The sequence below is a fragment of the Myxocyprinus asiaticus genome, chromosome 13 (assembly GCF_019703515.2).
Source record: "Myxocyprinus asiaticus isolate MX2 ecotype Aquarium Trade chromosome 13, UBuf_Myxa_2, whole genome shotgun sequence".
In the NCBI taxonomy this organism is placed as follows: domain Eukaryota; kingdom Metazoa; phylum Chordata; class Actinopteri; order Cypriniformes; family Catostomidae; genus Myxocyprinus; species Myxocyprinus asiaticus.
In genome coordinates, this window is record NC_059356.1 from 19,977,996 (window position 1) to 19,994,922 (window position 16,927).

At 38.5% G+C, this 16,927-nt stretch overlaps 1 protein-coding gene across 1 annotated transcript in view; it reads left to right on the plus strand.

The window, feature by feature from the left end:
- ttyh3a (tweety family member 3a) overlaps positions 1 to 16,927 on the plus strand; it is an 89,521-nt gene that overhangs the window by 24,510 nt on the left and 48,084 nt on the right. Inside the window, exon 2 of the mRNA XM_051714050.1 lies at positions 4,623 to 4,792. Coding sequence (XP_051570010.1) covers positions 4,623 to 4,792 — 170 coding nt within the window. The remainder of the gene's footprint in view (positions 1 to 4,622; positions 4,793 to 16,927) is intronic.

Here is a 16,927-nt window from a genome sequence, read left to right on the forward strand (position 1 = left end):
TCTGTGGGGAGGAACAACATCAAGTGGGAGCCACTGGTGGACCCCCGGAAGGTGATGATGCCACCACTGCACATCAAATTGGGCGTTATGAAACAATTTGTCAGAGCTCTAGATAAGGAGTCAGCAGCCTTCAAGTACCTTCAAGATGACTTCTCTAAGCTGTCTGAGGCAAAGATCAAAGCCGGTGTCTTCGTCGGACCACAGATAAAGAAGATCCTGGAGTGCAATGAATTCCCCAAGAAGCTTACTTGTAAGGAGAAAGCAGCTTGGAACAGCTTTGTCGCAGTGGTTCGCGGCTTCCTGGGCAATCACAAGGCCGAAAACTATGTGGAGCTAGTTGAGACTGGTGAAGAACTACGGCACATTGGGCAGTAGGATGTCCCTCAAAGTCCATATCCTTGATGCTCATCTTGATAAATTCAAGGAGAACATGGGAGCTTACTCGGAGGAGCAAGGCGAGCGCTTCCATCAGGATATACTGGACTTTGAACACCGCTACCAAGGACAGTATATCGAGAACATGATGGGAGACTACATTTGGGGGCTGATTCGTGAAAGTGATTTACAGTATAATCGTAAATCTTGGAAAAACTACTCGCTTCTACTCACTTTGTAGTCATTTTTGTATTACTTTAGTATAAATACATGTTAATTTGGATTCATATGTTATTTTTTTTCTGACTTTTTGTGAATGAAAAGACGTGAAGTGTGTCCACTGATAGATACGCACGCGCTGCACACATGGTTATTTACATATCGCGATATACACTATATAGCAAAATTTTTATCGTCGCCACAATATATACCGTCATATCACCCAGCCCTAGTACCAAGTAATCTGGTCAATTTAAATCGGCTGTTAATAAGTTTGAATATTAAGTATGTCATATTATTTACTGTATGTGGATCAATCATTTAAGAGGTAGAGACACATATTGCATCTCTGATGGTAGTTTTTGATTTTATGCCACCTTTCTCGGCCTGTAGATGTGTGTTAAATGTGTAGGGATGTGTATTTATCAACCTGTTGCATGTCACACAGACATATTGAATTAAGTAAATACTGGTTTTAACAGTAGTACAGAAAGAACCTTTATATAATTGGTCTAAACCATAGATATCCCTTTAAAAAAAACTTTTATTAGGCCTGACATTAACAAACATTATTACTATATTTAATGCTTAAAAGAAACTGGAGCGCAGCTCATATCCACCATTGAAGTGTGTTACTCCAAAGAACCACACGATTGCCTAATTTGTGATGTCATGGTAATTTAATCTTTTAATCGACAGTAATAATCACAATTACAATATCAAGGGCAGTAGTCAACAATTATGATTTTTGACATAATCTTGCAAACCTACTGATACTTAATTTGCATAGTCAGATTAGAACTTCTCTAGAATCTCAAGCAATTTGCCATTTTTGTGTGCAATATGCACAGTGTTTGGGATACCCTTTTGAGCATCCGCGTGACGCAAATCTCATCATCAGCAGAGTGCTTGAGCACTGAACACGCACAGCCCGATTTTTCTAACCCCACATATTTGAACGTGCTGAATGCACATGCGCCTGGAATTATTTGCACTAATTAGTGGGTCCACAATGTGCGAGATGTTGTTGTCACGAAGAAGCGCTAGAAGAAGGTATAATCGGCAGTAAACGAAGGTGAGAACATGTGTGGGCAGGTCAGGAGATACCTCCGTTTGTATAACTCCAGTTTGAAGGAATATAAAGGCATCTTTATGGGTCTAAACTATGTCCAGTTTCTCATAGCAGTCTTAGCGAGAATGCACCAACCGCCTGTGTATGCTCGAACACTCATATGAAGTATACTATGACAGGCTGAATGCAAACGCTGAGTGTTCACATCAAAATCAACATATACTTTGGGCTAGAATTGTAAAATTTCCATTGTGGTTATTTTTATCTGTCATTATTTACTTTTGCATTATTTCAGCATTGAAAAGTACCTCTACTGTCATGGAGCTCTCTCTCTCCCCCTCTCGTGCACACACTCTTGCATGCACATGTGTTTTTCCTGACGCCATCCTACCTGTGCCTGTTCTGCCACTTGACGAGAACACAAGACCCCGCCTTGGTGACAAAGATTTTTACAAACAGTTTTGGTGTGCTTTTCCATTGCTGGAACCATTATGTAGGAATGTATTATGTATTAATGATGTAGGATGGTTCTTCTGGTAACTAGTAAGAGTAACAATACATATTTTGAGCATCATACCTGTCGAAAAACAACTCGGCAAGTTCGGTGTCTCCATCGAACCCCAAAAACGCCCTCAAAGTCCTCCACCTTGCAAATGCGACGCCAATATTCACTCTGGTTTCACTCCATTCTCTGTCTTTGTGTCTTTTAGCAAGTCTTCAAATTTTGGCAAAGCTAAATGTATTTTTTCTCTGGACATGTCTGTCATGGTTGTTCATATTCTCCCGGCTGACCCAAGTAGCCATGCCCCAAACTCACGCTATATGTTGAGCTAGAAAGAGATGGTTGAGGCTGAGCGGGCCCCTCAAAATATAAACATCAATGTTTTGATAGTGCCTGAGAGGCTCAGTGTTTATACTTTTGAGGGAGGTAAACTCACGAATGGCTTACTTATAGTTGTCAATGAAGAACAAACTAGGATAGTCAAAAGTATTTTGACATCTAAAAGGTACATACTTCACCTTTAACTCAGAAGGGAATTCACGGTGTCAAGTGAATAACGACTTTCCACTGAGAGACGCTAATGCACGCTTCGTTTCTCTCTGCCTGGCTGGCGATTGTTAACGAATCTCACACCTGAAAATCATTTTAAAAATCGGCTTGTGTGGCGCCGACTTAAGAGAATTGGGAAAGTGGCTGTTGGTGAAATACAGGATTTAGTAATCTTACAGCTAATGCCCATATAGCATTACTAAATGTGCTTTTAAGACTTGCATGGTCTTCCAGTCTGACTCATTGAGCCAAAACTTCTACTCTGGCTCTTTTGAACTGACACAATGGTTTTCCCAGCTCTCCTGCGATCACACACTGAGCTTGACAGGCAGCTTGGCACAGGTTGAAAGCCGTATGGAAACTTTGCAATTTGGGAGATTTTAAATGCTTACATGGAAGTTCTGTGGGGCCATGGAGATTTACTAGTTGGATCGCAGGCCATCATGGGCCTCTGTATTTGACCTCATCCCCTGGTAATCAGGGGCACCAGAACTGGTTCGGTTTTGAGGAAGTTGATGCTCTTAAAGTACTTAATCCCTCTGAGGTTGTCACAGCAAGATTGTCAGAGTGTGTGTCTTAACCGAGAATAGCTCTGACCTCATTATACACCAGACTTCCCCTGCAGGTTATTTGACATGTGAGCAGCAGTGGGAGATTCAGCTTAGAGCAGCCCACTCACAATTTGCAGTGTTAAAAGGAACAGTTATGAGGTGTCTGTTATGAGGTTTGTCTTAGTCATATTATAAAAACCAAAGAATCATGAAACCTAAGGTGAAGTAGGTCAGAAAGCTGAAATGATCAGTCAGCACTAATAAACGAATTGAATCATTCAAATGTGCTGTCAAATGGTTATTGCTCTGTTTATGTCGAATAAATTAGGCGTTATTGGGCCAAACATTCTGAACATGGTGAGTAACGGTTCCAGTAGCATTTCCAATTGAGCACGGTTCATTACGGTGGTGGTGGAACGCCTGCAGTGACATGGCCAGTCATTGTTGGTCACTTGCCCAGTCAGTCTATTCCAATCCTGATTTCGCAGCACCATAGTGGAAAAAGTAACTGTAATCATGTCAACAAGTCCATATCTAACAAGAACCTTTTGGCCTGATGGTGGAAAAATGGCTAATGTGTAACATAAGTGTGGTACAATTTTGTGTTCAATTCATTGTTGGAGCCGTGGACCAGTGATTAGCGCACATACTGCGACATAGTTGTTTGAATTTGGCTCATAATATTTCCCGATCCTATAAAAAATAAAAAAAAGCCCCTTAAGAAGATGTGTGTACTGTATGTTTTTGATGTTAATAGTACTTTCCTGTTTTCCAGCTTAATGTGGATAGACATTTATATATAAAACGTTCGTTGTTTAATTTCCCAGAAAACTGTAAACAGAAACACAGAGCCAGCACTTTCTAAACATTGCCATGGTTTTTTTTTTTTTTTTTTTTTTTTTAGCATCCTGACCAGCCCAACGAAGCAACCTTGACTCAATCAATGGCATGTGTTTGGGGCAGGGCTGTATTTTTCTTTTCAAAATACCTAAAATGATTGTTTATTAACTCAACAACGTATATGATTATGTAAATGCTTAAAAAACATATTGCAGAAATAAACGATTTAAGCATAAAACAATCGTCCTGAATACATATTTACCCATTACGCCAATTTTGCTCTCCAGGTAAACACCTTTATAGGCATTCTTATCAGCTATGCAATGTGCACAAGTGTTGTGTGGATGCCTGTTTACATTTTGACATTAAAAGCAGGGAATAATCAGATTATTTAAAATCTCATGTAAACACGGTTTTCTTGAATAAGCAGATTTTTCATATTCATCCTAAGCATATTGCTGTGAATGTAAATGCACTCATTGACCTGTGGTCTTTCTCATCTCCTCTCTTGCAGTCCATCCTGCTGCTGGGCGGCATAGCTTTGGCATGCTTGGCTCTGGACCTCCTCTTCCTCCTCTTCTACTCGTGCTGGCTGTGCTGCCGCCGCAAGAAGAGTGAAGAGCAGCCCAACGCAGACTGCTGCTGCACGGCCTGGTGCATCATCATTGCCACCCTCGTCTGCAGGTGAGTCTAGACTTGTCCTTCTATCTCTTGCAAGTGGGTGTGGTCTCCTGTTTTGACACCTTCACATTTTTGTCTGGTAACGGCTTTATCGGTATCTCGAGCTGAGATTGACACATGCAGTCACTTGTTTGAGACCTGTTCCCAGTGATGTCTAACTGCCCCATAGCTTGCTCTTCATTAAGATGCTTTTATCTAGTGTATCTCAGCTAGCAAAACCCATTCTGTTTAATGGAGTTGGTACATTGTATGAAGGGCTGCAGGGTTTAATTTTTGGAAAGGAACTATTTTCTGCACTAATCTCTCTGTAGTTCATTTAGAGATGTCCCTAGGTTATGGTGTGTTGTATTAACGTCTCTGCCACTGCTGGCTGCAGGCTGGGGTTTAATTCCCCCTGTAACACCAGGTGAGATTACTTTAACTCATAAGAGGTGGCAAAGGCTAATGTAAGGGTTATCCTAGATAGGCCTGTCGCAATAATCGTCTGATCGCGGTTATTTGATCTAACCGTGGTTATTTGATATAACTGTGATTATTGTGCACTTCAAATTCCAATCATATTTTAATGCCCAAATAAGGACACTTTAAGCGAATATATAAATGCCATCATCGGCACGTTTGTGTGTCATTCTTTTGAACTCTGAGCATCACTGAGCCACACCGTGGAATCACGACACTTTTCAAGCACTCTGATGCACGTGCCGGCAGCACAGGTTCACACCAAACTCCCTCGATAATATAAACGAACAAATATAATCTTTCGAATGAACGCAAAGCACTCTGGCTTCATGTAATGGCAAATATTCCTGTTCATAGCGGGTTCATACACGCAGTGTTAATGACACGCAGTTACACAGAGGAGGAGAGGCATGCTTTCTCTATTTCTGTGAAGTGATAAGATTATGAAACTAAATCTCAGAGGTTTTGCTCCATGAGAAATAAGGGCTCATGGGTTTAATCAAAGAGCATTAAAATTAACATGTGAAAGTGAAGAAGTTAGGACAAAAATATTTTGCTATTGCATAATATTATATAATATAAGAAATTATATTATATAAATTTTATATATTTTATTTTAAAAATATAAATTATATGAGTTCCAAAAACAACAGTGTAAATGTAAAATCGACCGAAAAGAGGGACATATTTTATGTATTTAGAAATAATTTGATTTTTAAGTTTTTTCATAAGTTTATTTCATAAGTTTTTAAAACCTTAAAAGGAAATCATATATCCTTATTTTATTATTTGGTTTATGTATTTGAAGATAAATATGTAAAAAATGACTTTTTAAGGTGGAAAAGAGGCAATTAATTGCCCTTAAACAGCCAATTAATCATCATAATCGCAATTATTTGTTTGGCAATTAATCGTCAGCCAAATTTCATAATCGTGACAGCCCTAATCCTATAATAAAAATGTTCACTTGATGCATATGAAATTGTCTTTGGCCAGTAGGCAAATGCATATGTTAATGTTTAGCAAGTGCATTGCATTTTAGATTATTCCCCATTATAATGCAAGTGCCTCTTTCAGAAATGCAACGTCCCTATTATTGTCTATAGTGCTGTTTTTTTCCTCGTTAATGTGGAAATGACAATGAAAAATAAATGTTTTTCGGACAGCCAACCCTTATGTAATCTGTGGCTATTGATTCTTCTGAATTGTGCATTTCAATTCTCTACAGTTCCTACAAAGTGTATTGTCTCTCAAAAACTCATGTTCATTTTTGCAAGTTCATTTTCCTTGAACATAACTAGACAGACATTTTTCTCAAGTCCGTACAGGGATTTGCAGGGGTTTATGAGTATACACACAAATGGTTTGATGTAATGGTCATGAGTATTTACAAGTTACATTTCATGCTTTTAATGCAAATATCATGTCTGAAATGCTGGAATTGTTCAAGTCAGAATATAATTCCATTGTTTTTTTTTTGTTTTGGTTGTAGCAGCAACAGATAATCAGTCATGATTAATTATGGTTTTAATGATTTCTAGGTTGCTTTCCATGATTCATATCATTAACATTCAGATGTCTCATCTGTACTGCATTGATGTGAAGCTTTTGTCAATGATAACAATTGGATTTTGTTTTTCAAGCAAATTGAGAAAATGAGCTTTCGACTCCTTGAGAATTCCTTGTGGGTCACTCCACAGTCATGTGTTTTATTGCTCTGATTAATCACAGAAGGAACTATATTGATTCAGGGCTCCAGACTAACTTTTGAGAGCGTTCTACAGTTGGTGGCACCAGCACCTCATTTGGTAGCACCGGTGCGGGATGGGGTCTGCGGCCAATAAAATAAAAAAATGTAAAGACAGAAACTAATAATAAAAGTGAAATTATTATTATATTGCAAAAATAAGTGCAATTACCAATAATATTGCATATTTTGCTCCACGGAAATGTTCAATGGATGGTAAATGTACTGCTCTCTACAACAGTAAGATTATCTATAACATCTATAAAAGGTCTAATTTAAACATCTAATTTAGACAGGGCTAAATTATTCTGACAGTGTGACCGAATTTGGGATTCTTGTTGATTCAAGTTCAGTCATCTCTTGGAAATTTGAAAGCAAACAAAACCAGTTATATTTTTCTATAATCAGAGGGATTTACACAGAAGAAAAACTAGCTCTATGTCCATAATTCACAAAGGTCCAGGTTTTAAAGCCCTTGATTCTATTTTCCATTTGCCCTTATAACATTTACCATAGTTTATTATTATTATTATTATTATTATAGTTTTAAAAGTGTGTTTGGTAACAAGACCATGATAACCTCAGGTAAAACCAAGCGGATCTTCACTACCATGGATAGAAGTAACATGATTTCTGTAAAACAAACTGTGGCATTTTTTTGTAATGAAAACCAGTACCCTAAACACAATTAAAAACTATAAATACAAAAAATAAAAATGTATAAACTGCCATAGTTGCAATAAAAATGAATGTTATTCCCTCACTCCCATGAGCAGCCACTTTGGGGGAGTGTTTGTAATATGTAAAGTGAGTTTGTATAGTCTATCATTGCTTTCAGTACACAAGTAAAATTATAATCTTATATGTGCGCGTTTACAATTTGAAAGATGCCAGTGGACACATACAGTCAATGGGTTATGCTGCATGCCGTGGTTGAGAGCTCAGGTAAACTCATCTGCTCTGCGGTCGTGCTGCTCTGTCCATTCATCCGGGTGATGCACTTTCCGGTTGATATTGCTTTAGAGAAAACGGCAGCGCATAATCAGAGATCGAAAGATAGAGGAAGATTGGCCAACACTGAAGTTGTACAAGTGCAACTGTGTTTTGTTTTAGGTCGCACTGGCACGACTTCAGTGGTGGGCAATCTTCCTCTATTTTTCGCAAAATGCAACCATTTAGTCGCATTCTGGAGCCCTGTGAATGGTTAGTGAAACGTGCTGAGGAGAAACATTGACTGTGTCGTTGACCATAAGTGTGTCACTTGACAGAGTGCTGAACTGCAGTTTAAAGTGGGTTTGTGCATGAAAAAGACATTACTCGAGACTAAACACTAGAGTGTTTCTGTGGTATTTCACTCCTTATTTTAATTAATCTTCTTCTGAATCAACCATTGTTCTGTTTTCGTTCAAGTGCACTAAAGTTCATTCAAGATTTCTGAAAGTTCCTCTACTTTAAATAAGAGTTGCATGAGCGCGAACCATTGGAAGGATTCATGAACAGACTGAACTGGCAATGCTGGCTTTTGTTTTGATGATGTTCAGAGCGAAGTGGTAGGACAATGCGAAAGAAAAGAATTTGGTGGGAAAGTTGAGGCCGCGCTATTGTCCGGTGCAACATCCTGTCGCAAAAAAAAAAAACATTGCCATGGCAGCGTCTTTCCCAGCATTGCCTAATTTGAGGTTCCTGGCATTAAAGCCTAACCGTCAACAGGACTCCCTCCCTTTCTCACTGACACCCCCTACTTATCATGACCGGTCCACATATTTTTGTGCATGTTAACATGTGCTCACTCTTTAGGGAGCTTGTTGGTGATAAGAGAGCCTGCTGTGTCTTTTGGTGGGCCTCTTGCTCTTTTCAGATGTTCATAGCTGAGCTTTCCAAAAGAAAGACAGGTGAGAAGTTTAGAGTCTCTTTGAGTTACATGCTGGACAGTAAATCTGGCCTTACTCTTCAGTACATGGTCTGCTCTTGCAGCTTACAGTTCAGATAAAGCTGTAAAAGAGCTCCAAGACAATTCTAAAGCAAACAAAGGTTTTCTATTGTGGCTTCATTGTCTCTTCATTGTCTTTCAAAAATCATTTTTGTTATCAAAGAGCTCAGAAGCCCTGACTTATGCTGAATGTGAGGAACTTTACATTGACAACAGGTCATAAAGGTTTGGAGTACATCATGTTGTTTATTGCTGTTGGCAGTTGTATTGGAGGGCAGGGCGGTATGATGGTGGAATAGCAGCAGTTTTTATCCATCTGTGTGGACCTGCACAAATTTGCTCCTGGGAAGTTCATGTGTAACGTTGCTCAAGGACATTTTTTTTTTTTTTATGAACCTCAAGATTTTAGGTTAAAATGTATATGAATATATAAGGTAAAGTATATGTTTTGGTGCCTTTAGCTGTTTAGCTTTTTTTTTTTTCTTTTTCTTTTTTTACCTTTAGTGCTTTAATTGGTTTATTTTAAGTGGTCCTGCATTGTGACAAATAAATGTTTTGAACTACAAATATTCCATGCAGTCTCTCAATTTATATGAGGCCATAAAAGCTGCATGCATAAAAGAACTAGCAAAATGCTGTATAAAAATAGTCTTAGATGGATTATAGCATGCATAGAATTTAGATGGCCATTATTCAAGATGTTATAAATATTTCTCACCCTTTGCTTGTTCGTTATTACATATTTGGTTTTAGATACAAATAGAATACTCTAAGCTGTGTGAACATATTTTGCCATTTTAAAAATCCACAGAATCTACAGAACTACAGACTTTACTCCACAGTTAAGGCAGAAAATGTGAAAGGGGTGTGCAGATTTCAGATTTCATGCAGACATTCATACTTATGTCATGAAGATGAGTCACTTTCAGTCACTCTCTCATTTTCAGTCTCTTTCTATATGACTTGCAGTCCCCCCCCTCTCTGCGCTGTGAGTTTGCATGTTGCAAGCATCTTTCCTTCTGTGAAAGTCTACAAATGCACATCTGGTCCCGTGGAGAAGGAAAGATACAGAGAACACTTTCTACACCATGCTGAAAGACTCCCTACTGATTCTGCTCACAGGGAGAAAGATGAACCCATTTCCAATACAAACAGCATTAGTAATCATCACACCTGTGAGAAACATGACTCAGGATTTCTCATAATGTGATTATAATATTCTCAAAATGTACTGCACTCAGGGTCATTCCATCTCAAGTGGTCCAATAATTGTAAAGTTGGTTTTTATTTTCCAAATGTTTTTTGAGTGATTATCTCTATGTATTGGTTTTTGCAAAACCACTAGTTTTATTTATTTTTATTTTACTTGGTTTAACCAAGACGGTCATCTTTTTGTCATGGCACACAACAAATTTTGTTTATACAGCTGTTTACAGAAACCTCAGTCTCAGCTCAGGATGGTCCTAGCTCCTTGGAACAAAAACTGATCTCTAGAGCACATTACAAGGTACATGGACATATATAAACATTTTGCACATTCTTGTTCCTTAGACTTAGAACTTAAGTCCTAATGTAATGCTCAAGATTGCTCAAAGTTCCACTTTTAGGATCAATTTATAATGGGAAGTGTTCGAGTCTCAGTATTTTTAGAGGATACCTAGGTAATTATAGTGTGCATGCAGAACATTTCAGGTTTGAGTCTTCTCTTATTTATTTTTTTAATGGGGGGGAGAAAGTGCTTTTTTTTTTATTTTTTAGTTTGAGTTTGAGATTCCACTGGTTACAGAACTAGGGCTAGTAGAAATCTGGGGGAAAGTGTACTTTATTCATGCATTTTGAGGAATGAAAAGATGTAATATAAGCATAACAAATAATCAAAATGAACAGTATTTTACAGTAATTATATTTATGATTGACACAATAGCTTATGCTTGTCTATGAGGTCTAAAATGTTACTAACTTTGATATTGGCAACAGTGAAGCATGATCTGTCACATTGTTCTTCAAATCTGTAGTTTAAATCCAAACCTGATCAGATTCAGCTGCCTGTAATTTTCTAGTAATCCTGAAGACCTTGATTAGCTTGTTCAGGTGTGTTTGATTAGGGTTGGAGCTAAACCCTGCAGGACAGTGGACCTCAGGGGCCAGATTTGAAGAACCCTGATCTGTCATGTTGGTACAGGTGTGCAGTTTTTATGGGTGAATAGACTTTATCCAAACATGGAATTACAGTGTTCAGTTGGGTGTTTTACAAATAAACAGTGTTATAAACAGAGCTATGGTGTTGTTTCTCCTGTGATAAAAGCAGTAAGTGACTATAGCTCAGAAGAAAAGGAGTTACTGTGTTCAAGGTTAGGATGTGATGTAACATCAGTTTGTAAGTACCTTGAAAACAAGTTTCTATTGAAATATCATCACCTATTTGGTAACAGTTGTTATAATTCCTTGGAATATCACAAAAAACCTATTACAAAAGGACTGAGAGATATTCGATTAGAGCACATATTAAAGGAAACAAACTATCCTCTTAAACTTGTCCCCGATAGGTCACTGTGTCCCACCTGCTACAAAAAAAGAAGATTCCCAAAGATTCTCTTCAGTAGGTTGACTCAGCTTGTGCTGCTCTTGGAGTATCCCCTGCATCCAAGATTAGGAAGATAAATTCAGATTAAAGACAAAGTGCTTTGAAGCTATTTCTGAAACTTTGAAATGAAATCTGGAAGAATCATTTGATGAGACAGTTCCAGCAGAGAATAACAGTGCCAAAACTCAGTCACCAAAAGAATATGACAAATTAATTGAGGCTCTTAAAGAAAAGTGTGCCATATCAAACGAAGAAGACAACGTTAAAATTTGCAGTCTATTAGGTCTTCAGGATTACTAAAAAATTACAGGCAGGTGAGTTTGATCAGGGTTGGATTTAAACTGCAGATTTGAAGAACCCTGTGATGGATCATGCTTCACTGTTGCCAATATCAAAAGTAGTAACATTTTAGACCTCACTGACAAGCATAAGCTATTTTATGTCAGTAATAAACATAATTACTTTAAAATACTGTTCATTTTTATTATTTGATATGTTTATATTACATCTGTTCATTTCTCAGAATGCTTGAATAAAGTAGACTTTTCCCCAGATTTCTACTAACCCTAGTTCTGTAACCAGTGGAATCTCAAACTCAAAATGAAGTCTGCTATAGAGGTCTTATTTCTGTGAACATTTCAGGTTCCTATCTGGTCCCCTACCAGAGATATACAACCTGAAAGTGAATGGAATTATAAAATATTGCACTTTCTCGTTCCCATAAAAAAATAAAATAAAATAAGAGAAGTCTCAAACCTGAAATGTTCTGTATGCACAATATACTTACCTAGGTACCCCCTAAATTAAGACAGGCTCGAACCCTTCCCATAATAAATTGATCCTAAAAGTGGAACTTTAAGCAATCTTGAGCATTATATTAGGGCTTAAGTTCTAAGTCTAAGGAACAAGAATGTGCAAAATGTTTATATAAGTCCATGTACCTTGTAATGTGCTCTAGAGATCAGTTTTTGTTCCAAGGAGCTAGGTCCATCCTGAGCCGAGATATTGAGGTTTTCGTAAACAGCTGTAAAACCAAAATTTATCGTGTGCCATGACACAAGCATGGCCGTCGTGGTTAAACCAAGAAAAATAAAAATAAAAAAACTGGTGGTTTTGCAAAAACTACACAGAGGTAATCACTAAAAACAATTGGGAAAATTAAAAATGGACAAGTAACCTGTATTAGACCACTTGAGATGGACTGGCCTGTCAGTAAGTCATATTTACTTAATTCTTGCTTAAATGGGAAATGGTACACTTATGTTTGGGAAGAAACCTTGCTTTATTGTGAGAAATGTGTGGTTATGGTGAGTTGTTATACAGTAAGTGTCATCATGAGTTGATACATGATTGATTGCCAGATTTGCCTCTTGTTTGCAGCTTGTGTACACTGATAGAATAGATGTGGACAACTTTAAAAAAACAAAAAACAAATACATCTTGTTATGGAAGCTGCCATAAGTTGCCATCTCCCCACTCCTTGCTTTACGTTAATTGGATATTTTGGCTTATTAATACCGACTTCAGCTATCAATGAGAGTGAAGCAATCTCGGGTCCATTTAACTAATTTCCTCCATTTTATTTTATTAATTTTATTTTGCTGCAAAACTCTGTAGAGGCCGCGTACACACAGCAAACGTATACTACAACCAAATTCACTCCCGAAAAATTCAAGTAGTGACAACTGCATTTTCATTAAATTTGCGTAGTGTGTACAGAGCAGAACAATTACCTGTTAGTGCAGTGCTAGAAAATCACAGAAACATGAAAAACCGTGTCTAGACTCATTCGCAGATTTTGAAACATTTGAATGCGGTTGTCACTCCCTAAATTTTGCTGTGTGAACGTGGCCGGATTTCCCCCCCATAATCAGCAGTGAAAATGTGAAAGTCTGCAAATTCCTACTCATCACTTATGAATGAGGAGGAAATGAGCTCATGGCAGTCGTCCAGTGGACAGTCTTCCTGTGGACTCTGTTGATCTAGATGGTCTACATGGACAGTTTAGCAAGAAATTCTTGTAATGTTTACCATCTGCCATCTGAACCTGAGAAGGTTAACTAATGCCAGCGGATTTCGTATTAAATGTACTGTGCTTTCAACTTCTGTTCCACTGAAATAGAATTGTAAGGTTGTGCAATCTTTGAATTTCTTGGAAGAAAATTGTGTTGTAATCTCCTGAGTACTGTTGATGAAGGCAAGTATATTTGAGAGCTTTACAAGAGGTTTCAGTGGATGCATTTGAAGGAACACACGAGTGCTCGAATAGAAACCAGACATGGTTAAGACATGCAGCCTTCTGTCCTGCATCAATCATTCATGAAGAGGCCGACAAGTGATTGTAAACAACAGAATCTAAGTCACGTTACTGCAGATTCCTCTACTGTCCAATAAATCACAAACATTAGTCATCATGAATCCCCATTGGCAAACCATTCTGATTCTGTGAAATGATGTAAATCTCTGTGAAACAGGAAATTCAATGCAAAAACATGTACAGTAGGGTAGAACTTGATTTTATCAATTAGGAATTGATTTGATCGTGACAAGTGAGCGTTGCATACCAGAATGCCAGACCTGAATGCTAGGTTGCTACAACAATTCTAAATTGCTATTTATAAAAAATGCTTTTTATTATTATTAAAAATGGATCCACACCTCTGTCAAAAAGTATTAGACTAATGTATTTGCTGTAAAGCAGCCTGAAGGATGCATTGCAATTGCACAGCAGCTAAAGTTGCACGCTTGGACTTCAGATGTCTGCAGCTTCAGGCACTGCATAAGTGAAGATTATGGAAATCCAGAGCTAGACTCTGAAACCTTTACAGTGTTTATGGTAATGAGCTCATGGCTTGACATTGAAGCCACTTCAAAGGCATAGTTAGCATCAGTCTGCTGCTTTTCTGCAGTTCATTGGGGAATTTTGTATTTTGACCTGAGACGGGAATATTTGAGCTACTAACTTTCAAACATTTCTTCATCAATTTGATAAATCTTTCCAGCTATCCTACCTCCATTATAAAATATACACAATTAAATTTGATTACATCATTGTAAATCAGAAATTATTCTTTTAACTGAACCCCAAAAGATCAGTTGGACAAATGGATCTGTATTAAAATTAGTGATACACGGATACATTCACCAAGCACTTTATTAGGAACACCTGTACACCTAACATCTAATTAACCAAAACGTGGCAGCAGTGCATAAAATCATGCAGATGTGGGTCAGAAGCTTCAGTTAATGTTCATATCAACCATCAGAATGGGGAAAAGATGTGATCTCAGTGATTTCAATTGTGGCACAATTGTTGGTGCCAGATGGGCTGGTTTGAGTATTTCTGTAACTGCTGATCTCCTGGGGTTTTCATGCACATCAGTCTCTAGAATTTACTCAGAATGGTGGCAGAAACAAAAAACATCCAGTGAGCGACAGTTCTGTGAACTGAAAGGCCTTGAAGAGAGAGGTCAACGGAGAATGGCCTGACTTGTTCGAGCTGACAGAAAGTCTACGGTAACTCAGATAACCACTCTGTACAATTGTAGTGAGCTGAATAGCATCTTATAATGCACAGCACGTTGAACCTTGAGGCGGTTGGGCTACAACAGCAGAAGACCACATCGGGCACTTTATTAGGACCATAGTGTCCCTAATAATGTGCTCTGTGAGTGTAATCAACCAATATTTGACCAATTTAAAATTATTGGCATTGGCTTATCAAGAGTAGTAATTTTGGTGAAATCAAAGTTACAAATATTGTTGTATCTGTGAAAAAGATAAGAATGCTTCAAAGTGGCCATCTACAGAAGGTATTCCGTGTTTGTTTCCTGTTGAGCAGTACAACAGCAGTTAAAGAGAGAGGTGCTCACCCCTTGCTTGCTTTGTGAAAGGGGAAGAGATCAGAGGACCATTAAAGAACCAAACCCATCTCACTATAACCATGTGACACTCTACTTAACTAAATCCCCACTGACACTGTCCACTGGTGCCTAATGGGGCTTTTCCACTGCACGGTATGGCTCGACTCAACTCTGCTCACTTTTTGGGGGTTTTCCACTGTGGATAGTACCTGGTACCTGGTACTTTTTTTTTAGTACCACCTCGGTCGAGGTTCCAAGCGAGCCGAGCCGATACTAAATGTGACGTCAAAACCCTGCAGATCACTGATTGGTCAGAGAGAATCGTCAGTACCAGCATCACTGGATTTGCGACATGGGACTTCAACCCGCTAGTTTTAAAGTTAGCAATGGCGATAGCAGTATCATTTTGTTCACGTGACTTTTGAATTGTAAAAAGAAATGGCTGTGCGCAAAACCACACCGTGGTCAGTAAACGAGGTGCAGACATTGCTCTCGTTAGTAGCCGAGGAGAGGATCCAACGAGAGCTGGATGGGGCGACGCGAAGAGGCGGCGTAACTATGACGATCAGCCTATAATCCCACCCACCTTGAGGCTGCACTAAACTGCAGTGGAAAAGCAAACTCAGAAAAGGAAAGCGAGCACAGTCGAGTCGAACCGTAACGTGCAGTGGAAAAGTGCCATAAGATATCTGCTGAGTGCTGTTCTGCTGAGATCTGTCTAAAATATACAGCGAATGTTTATTGTCTGTGATTGCTTTCAGTACACAGTCAATAACATTATCAAGCATAAATATGGATGCAATTGGAAAGATGCAAACTTTATTTTTGATTGCTGAAGGTATACCTACGGTATTGATTGAATAATTGTTTTGTTAACCCAGCTACAGCACAGCCAAAATAAAAGCATGCAAATTACATTTGAAATTGTTAAGTAGAAACACATGAAAATGAAGTAATGTGTTTTAAGCACTGAATTCACCACATCCAACACTATGAGCTTATCACAGTCATCGTGGCCTTAGGCTCACAGTGATATGCTTCCGTCCAGCATTTTTTGCTGTTGAAATGAACTTTTTCACGCTCTCACTGCTCGCTCCGCTGTCAGAATCCACAGTCTCACACATGAGCTTGTCGCTCAGCACCAATAGAGAGTTAATTGAAAAAGCCTGGCCATCGAAGCTCACTCTGCAGCAGTGGACACTACGGTCAGGATGCTGGTCTTTTTAGGGGATGAGTAGAACCTGGTGAGCATGAGTAATGAGATGGCTCTGCTAAAGTGCTCAGTGCAATTTGTCAATGGAGTGTTATTCTCTAAGGAGCATTTAACCCCATTCACATTGATCAACAATCACAGGTCGTTACTACTGCTGTATGTTATGCAACCAAATTCTGCCTCTCAACTACAGGGACTATGGCATTGATTTGCATGAGTCATGGGGCATATTTTTGTTTTTTATTCAAACATTGTTTGCATTTGGTTCACATGTGCCTCTAAAGACCTTAATCAATGTGCTGGATGTATTAGACAGCAGAGGCTCTGAGAGACAGGCTGACA